Source organism: Nycticebus coucang, chromosome 1 (genome assembly GCF_027406575.1).
Source record: "Nycticebus coucang isolate mNycCou1 chromosome 1, mNycCou1.pri, whole genome shotgun sequence".
NCBI lineage: Eukaryota > Metazoa > Chordata > Mammalia > Primates > Lorisidae > Nycticebus > Nycticebus coucang.
The window spans coordinates 66,170,389-66,178,375 of NC_069780.1; the positions used below are offsets into that span (position 1 = coordinate 66,170,389).

The window sequence follows — 7,987 nt, forward strand, 5'->3', positions numbered from 1 at the left end:
AGAAAAAACAAAGCAAGCTGCCACAGGAACTGAAAACTCAATCATCAGCCTTTGAATAACAGAGTGAAAAATATAAAGCAATTAGGAAGACTTAAAAGGCAAATACTATGAAAATCTTGAGAGTGAGTTTTCAAAATGTTCCTCTTTATAAGAGTTTGATGTCTGATTGATTGCACTGTTCTCTATGATAGGAAAAAGACAACAGGAATTCACCATCCTAAACTCAAGAGTACAGCATAAGACTACTACTTAACAAACACAAAACATTAATCACAAATAAAATTTCATAATTAAAACATGAGGACTTCAAATGTATCCAACAATTATGATGTAACATGCAAAATGATAGTTTTTATGGCACAGGCATCACTATATGTGAGTGAGAGAGAGAATACCCCAATTCCTTCCTATCCCAACCAAATAGAAGACCCCTGTCATGAAACTTTTTCAGTAACAATAGTTGGTTATTAGTCTCATAGAGACAGGGAAAAAACTCCATATAACTGTACTTTAGTGTTTAAAATCCTCATCCTGTGATAGGGTGGAAAGGTCAAGCTCAATTAGGTACTTTCCTGTTATTTTTGTAATTTTTGCAAGGCTGCCTCTTTTACCTTCATCTTACAGAAATGGCAGTAAACCATGTACTACGACTGCTCATTTTTCTCTTATCAGGTGCCAGAAAACCCTCAAAAGAGTCTGAAGTTTGCCCTTATAATTCTAAAGAGACAGGATGTAAAGCATCTAATGTACTAGCAGCTGGAAAACTCAGCTTTCCCTGAAAAAGAACTCAGCCTGAGGAGCACTCTGTGTGATTAATGGTTAACTAACGGAGCGTCTACTCTTCTGACTGCTGGCTGCTTGGTATTAAATAAAATTTACCACAACCAAAGAACATAAAAGTATTAAACATGTGATGGAGTTATAAAAATGCTTACTGAGAATTAAGAGAAAAAAACAACACGTGTGAAAGACAAGAAATGAAACTCCAAAAAATTGTTCACAAACTTTAGGTACACTATATTGGGCTATGGAAAGCTTTTGAAAAGATGGTGGTCGGTCCTATCACTCATGATACAGACAGAACAGGATAAGCCAATGGAAATTATCATTGGAAAGATTTAGAAATAGTTTAGTAGTAAACACTACCAAAAAACCTGGATACAGAGCCAGTAATTTACCTCCAATAGGATAAAAAATGGGAAACCAGCTTCACTGATAAGGAGGTTTAACACTGGACTAGGATGTCCACATTTCCTGGATCCATTCCAGGCATGGATGAGAACATTTTAGATGGGTTGCAATTGTGTTCTCCAATACTCAGTAATTAATACATTTATTATCAAATGAATTTTATGTGATAAATGCTTTAGAGCAGAGGGGTCATACAGATTTTATGCAGTTTGTAGCTGTATATAAATTAAGCACACTCTGAAACTTATGATGTCGCCAATATACTGAAAAGGTCATGAAAACCATATGGGTTTTATCCAGGTCAAGTAAAACCACCACCATTGTGGAATTTTGAAAACTGTGCATGGTCATCCTTTCTGATGTACCTGAAGGATCATACCCCTGTCAAGCCCATCTATCTTTGGGCTTAGAAATGAACTCGTCAATTGAAATTTACCTTAAAATTTTAACCAGGACCTTGGTTCCAAGTACAGCAAATGAACAAAATAATTTAAAGTATTTTAAGAAAAGACACCTTTTCAACAGAGACTTTCTAATGGGCAAAATCAATAGTTTTCATCAAGTCTTTGGAGGGAGAAAAACCCATTCTGTATAAGTAAAGTGGTAGTGGTTGAGGTGGGGATGAGATTGTCCTTGCACTATATGTTACAAAAGAACCTATTACCCTAGGGTAGGGCAGCTTCAAACCCAGGCCTGTGCTCCTTACTCTATGGACAGTGCTAGTGAGGACTGACATAGAACCCAGGCCCCCCTGCAACAGCCTCAAACCAAGGAAGGTTTCTATTACCCCTCACCCACCCTGTGTTCAGTCTGCTAGCTTTTCATGTTCATGCTTGTAAATGTGTAAGATAGGAAAACAAATCAAAACAGGTAAAGCCATCATTAGACTGCCTTCTTAACCAAGCCAGGCAGAAAGAGAATTAATCGATATTTAGTACTTTGGACATATTGGCTCTAAAAAGGTAAACAATAGCAATAAAACAGGATAGAATCCTATTCATCTTTATTTTTATATCACTGTTATTATGATTCGGCTGTGGTTGATCATCGTTTTTCTTTAGGGCTTTCCGGAGAGCCCAATCTGAGAACTAAACTTAATTGCTCTGTGCCCTGCCAGAGCACAATGATAACCCAGTCAAGGCAAGAAAATTAAGATCAACAGTTTCTTTATTACCTGTTTTAAAGCTTTTATCTCACATGTAGACTAAGCTAAAATACTCATTTCAGAGTCCAATGAGAATTTTTAAACTATTTTAAAGGTCTACAAAACTTGTAGAAAATGCGAATTCTTTCTCTTTTCGATACACGATTTACTCAAAAAAGTCTTAAAGTAAGTTTGTCTATTTTCATTACATTTATCACACGTAACTTCCCACTGATATCAGTGAGAGGTGCTTATGTGAAACAGTTGAAGCTTGGAATATACGACGCACAGCCTTGGTATTTACATATGTCTATTCTATTGATTATTAGCTAAATTATTGTCACAAAACTAATAGGAAAATTTTATTTTCAGGCAATCATTTTTCAAGTCTGTTTGTCAGCTTGTTAAACTGGGCTTCACTATGAAATTTACAATTAATATCTCGCCTATTCAAGAAAGCAGAATCTTTTCATTTTCAGAAGTAAGCTCCGGCTTGGGCATGCAGCCTCCTTCCAAGTAGCGTGAGGATGCGGGGCTTGCTTCCACCTGCGGGTGTACCACCCAGGCGCGCGCACCCGCGTCCTCCCTCCACCCATCCCGGGGCCGATGTGGCATCTCAAGAGAACAGAACCCAAACGCGAAAACTTTCCAGTGGCAAGCTCTATTCCTCTTGCTTGGGTCTAATGAGACCCGGCACTGGGAACTGCACTGGCTTTTGTTCCAGAGTCACCCAGCTGTCGAGGTAAAGTGCCTTGGGAGTCCTCCATCCCCAAAGGTCGTGAGAGATTCCGTGGGACCGGAATTTTGGAGTCTCACGAAAGAAGCCTACTTATATGCCATCCATGCGTGGGGTGTACAAACACCCGAAAAGAGCACGTGGGGTGGGCAAGGATGAATCCTAAATGTCTTTCAAATTCTGCTTCAGTTCCAGGTTCACAGAATGAGTCTCCTCCTCTGTGGAAGGGCGCGCGGGGGGCGGGGGCTGGGAGACCCTGCGGACCCAGAGAGAAATAGGGACCAGAACGGTCGCGGAGCTACAGGCAAGATAAAAGTACGGCCCCGCCTCTGGGTACAATCAGAAAAGCTACAGTGTGACAGCGGTTTTCGGCTTCCTGTTTGTAAAACGAGAACCTCCCCCCCGACTCTGGGACTATCGTTCTTCCTCAAAACCGAGATGGCCCCTTCTACGCGCTCCGGGCAGGCTCGGAGAACTGGGAGCTGGGGCGCGGTGGGGCGGTGACGGCGCGAAGGAGGGGGTAGGGAGACGGGCGCAGCGCCCCTCCCAGCCGGGCGGCCTCGGGGCAGAGCAGGGCCGCGAGGCGGACAAAGCGCCTCCTGCTCGCTCCCCCACGGCCGCGTTCCAAAAGGGAGGGGGTAGGCGGGCTAGAAGGGATGCGAGGGGAGGAGGAAGGGGAGGAGGGAAGGTGCTGCCGGCGGGACCCGGGAGGATCGCAGCGAGCTGGGAGGGGAAGGAGGAGGGGCTGGGCGCCCTCGGAGAACTGGGAGGAGGGAAGGATTCTTGAAGCTCAAGATAAACAAATTGTTCCTCTTCACGTGCGGGGTGGGGGGAGGTGGGGAACTCGCGCTGCGGCCTCTCCTCCCCTCCCCCAAGCTGGCTCTTTGTCACTGAGCACCGGCCCCAGAGTCCGGGCGAAAGCCTGCGGCGGCACTGACACCACCCCCGGCGGCTACGACTCGCAGAATGGGGACGTGCGCGATTTATAAACCGCGCACCGAGAGAGCCGCCCGTGCCGGACTCTGCGCCGCGGATCCAGGCGCGGTAGGCACGGGAACCACGGGAAGGCGCGCGGCCACCGCGACCCCGGATTCCCATCGCCCAGCCCACCCAGGTCTCGGACGACGCGGTGGGGGAGGGGGCAAACACCTTTCCAAAGCTTCCGGCCTTCCGCACCCAGAAAGGAAAGCAAAAGAACCAGAAAGAGTAGATAAGAGAAAGGATTTTGGAGGGTGGGAACTGCCCCTTCCTCCTCGAGAAGTTAAGCCATTGGCTGCTAGTCCAATCTCGGACCCACCCACCCAGCCATTTAAGCTTCTTTCACCTCCCTTCTACCTTCCACTCTTCTGGGCTTATTACGCCCGCGAAGTTGGCGGGCAGTGGGGCGGAGGACGAAGCGGAGAAGACTCGGTGCTAGCAAGTTTAAAATGGGGAAGGGAAAGAATCCCAAGAGAACTTGCGTGGCAGCGACTCTCCGCACAATCCCTAGGCATAGCTTTCCCCACCCGCCCCCTCCAGGCCGCTCCCCCCAGACCCTCCCCGCCGCTCCACCTGCCGGGCTAGCCCTTGGTCTCCAGTAGCAAGCGGAGCGCACCAGCGCCCGGCATCTGCGCGCGCTCCCGTGAGCACCCCCGCGCGCAGCCACCCTCGCTTGTTTCTCACCCACTTCAAAGTTCATTCACAAAACTCTTACACTTTCTCAGCCCAAGGGGGTGAGGTGGAGAGAGGAGGCGAGGGGTTCTGTTTTTACTCCCCTTCCCCCAAGGGGTTGAGGGCCTGGTGCCCACTCAATCTACGACAGCATCAATTTCTCTCTGCACCCAGCGGCTGTTGTGAGAGAGGGGGGACGGGTCTGGGGAGGCCTGCAGCTGGGCGAGAGGTGGGGTGGGGATCTGTGAGGAGGAGGAGCAAGGCTTCAACTCAGGGGTTCACTCTTTCAAATCATAATCTTAAAAAGGGAGGGGGAAACTTTCCCAGCACCTCACTCCGACGCTCCCTCCGCCCCTCGAAGTCGTGACTGGCTTCTCCCCCTCTCGCCCCCTCCTCCCCAAATCTGACAACCCTGACAGAATAACAGGTAGCAGCGACTGCAGCTTTTTCCCTAAGAAAAGTTGACGTTAACCCTTCAGCTTCAGTCCACTCACTCACTGTGCAAATCAGACCCTCACACCCCCATGTAAGAAGCTCCACGCCTCCCCCCCCCCACGCGCGCCCGAGCCCGCTGCCAGTGCGTCCTCACCATGATCAGCGTGTGGTTCCTCTGCTCCACCGAGGCAGACTCCGCATCTTGCTGGGGTTTGCTCGGGTGCTGCTGCTTGCCGGTGCCGGCGCCCGATTTCTTGGCTCTCTGCTCCAGGGTACGCTGGTACAGGCTCACGGTGTCCCGACGCTCCAGCTCCAGCTGCTCCACCTGAGCCTGCTGGTACCTGTTCTCGCAGTTGACGTGGTGCCGCCGGCAGCCCTCGATGCGCTGGCGGAGCCGCTCGACCACCGTGCTGTGTTTGGGGACGGCCGCCGATCCGCCGCCGGGGCCCCCGGAGCCGCCGCCGCAGCCACCGGCAGCGGGGTGATTGCTACTCGGAGCAGCGGGAGTACTATTGGGAGTATTATTCACACCGATCCCGGCCCCGCCGAGGCTGCTGTTCAGGCTACTGTTGATGCAAATACTACTGCCATTTGCGGCAGCAGCGGGGGCTGCGAAATCCCCCATCCTGCTCCCCGGGCACACTATTTTGGAAGAACTTTTTTTATCCACCCCCCCCTATCAGCCTCCTCCTTGGGTCCAAGGATTAAAATAGTTTAAGTGGAACGCGGGGGAGACGCAAGCACATGGATAGAAACGGCGATCCCGACGGGGCGAAAAAAAGGGGGAGAGACTTGGGGGTGGTTTTGTTTCCTTTTTTTTAAACTGTAAAAGCTCAAGGGGAGAAAAAGGGGGTTATCGGAATACCATCAGACACCTATCAACAAAAAGAATCACAACAAACTGAGCCAGCAGCAAATCGGTTGCAACTCAAGGGGCGATCCTCTCCTCGCCTGCCTTCTTTTTATAATCCATTATTTTCTAATAAATTCCAGGAGATTTCCGGTGGTTGGCAAGCATTTTCTCCCTACGTACCGAAAAACACACCCCATGTACACATACAAGCATATGCCTCCAGTGCGGACACGCGCCACACACACTCACTCCACACCGAATCGGAAAACGGCAAGCTTGCTTATTGCATTTTCCTTCCACAAAAAAGTTTTGGTGTTTATGCCGCCCCGTGTTCTCAAAGTACTTTGGCTGCTCAGTTGCATTTCACAGGAACCTAGATATCGAATCCTCGGGCTGGGGGAAGTAAACACATGGACAGTCCGAGGCAACTGCAAAAGTAGATCGGTGAAGTCCTTTGCAAAACGCCGCGCGGAGAGCAGCCCCTAACGCTCGGCTGGGCTGCCGCTGCCGCTGCCGCCGCTGCTCCTGCCACCATCACAATGATCAACTGCTCGCCGCCGCCGCCGCCTCCTCCTCCTCCTCTCGCTCCTCCACCTCCTCCTCCTCCTCCATGCCAGCGGAGTGATATCAGGACGCGCGAGCTCAGTAAACACGGCAGCAGCGGCGGCGGCGGCTGGAGGCCGTGAGACAGGCCCGGGGACACCGCGCAAAACCCGGCCCGGACTCTACCCCGGCAGGAGCGGGCGCGGCGCGGAACGCACCGGCAGCCGGTTCCCGCCTCCCGCCTCCCGCCTCCCGCCTCCGCTGCCTCGCCTACCCCAACCCCTCCCACACCCCAACCTCTCTACTACCTAGACTGGGAACCCTTAGCTGCCGGGGAGAGAGCTTCTGTGGGATCTCAGGAATGAATCAACTTTTGACCTGTGCGCGCGCTCACGTGTGTGTGTGTGTGTGTGTGTGTGTGTGTGTGTGTGTGTGTGTACCCTTGTGCGCGAGGACGCTGGCGGCGATGCGCCTGGTTGGATTTTCCTATTCCAAGAGAGGTATCCAGCCAGCCCAAGTTGTTGTTACACATTTATGCATTATATTGCAGAACTGTGCATGACCAGGCAGAAAACTGAAGCTCTATCATTCCTATCCATGTGGAAAGAAAAAGGCAAATGAGTGACTTGTTTTTCAAACCCATGTAGTGAGTCCTTGCTCTGCTTATGGACACTTGTTCAACCTCTAGGCCAGTCTTAACACACAAATACCGACTTCCAAGTAAATACAAAAAGCGTCAAAAAAAACCCTTGTAATATTATTTAATTAACTGTACATTAATGATTGTTGTTATTAAGGCAATTATTGTTTTACTTACCCTTGGAAAAAATGAAAAGAAAGCAAGCAAGAACTTGGAGGTGAGACTAACAGTGCATTTTAACAGACTGTTTTGAACACTAGGTGCTAATGACAGCAGTAATTAAGGGTCCTTCGTAAATCAAGTGGAAAGATTGCATGGACCAGAACTATAGGAAAAACACAGCATTTCACAGTTTGTCATGACCACAATGAAAACAAGCAAAAATAATAGGCCTACTTTATTGTTGTATATATTTTTTCTATTTCAATGAATTCACAATAAGTAAAAATAAATTAAAATGGACATTAGCAACTGCAGAGAGCAATCTAAATTTTCCATTTTATTATGGTAAATAATCTTTCCAGATACGGAGCATCCAAAAACAACAACCGAGGATCAAATACTCTTGAATCCATTGTACTCTTGAATCCATTGTAAACCATTGCATATACACAATTTTGAAAAAACTAAAATGGAGAAATTGTTATAAATTCTGTGATCACGAGTAGACCACAAATCTTGATTGTGAGTTGTTAATTATAAGGCATTTTGTATTATCTCAATAAATCTCACAGAATTAGTTTTTAGGGTAAAAATACACCCCAGTTTTCTAAAATAGCCAGGAATAAAAGAACT

At 48.5% G+C, this 7,987-nt stretch overlaps 1 protein-coding gene across 3 annotated transcripts in view; it reads right to left on the reverse strand.

Annotated features, from left to right (window-relative positions):
* The window catches only part of MAML3 (mastermind like transcriptional coactivator 3), a 454,513-nt gene extending 447,633 nt beyond the window's left edge, over window positions 1–6,880 (reverse strand). For 2 of the 3 annotated variants that reach the window (XM_053581868.1, XM_053581860.1), the window contains exon 1: window positions 5,311–6,880. In XM_053581868.1, coding sequence (XP_053437843.1) covers window positions 5,311–5,781 — 471 coding nt within the window. In that variant the 5' untranslated portion in view covers window positions 5,782–6,880. Of the gene's footprint in view, window positions 1–4,406; window positions 5,291–5,310 lie in introns of those variants that run through there. The other variant, XM_053581875.1, reaches the window with a different exon arrangement.
* Between the last annotated feature and the right edge of the window lie 1,107 nt (window positions 6,881–7,987).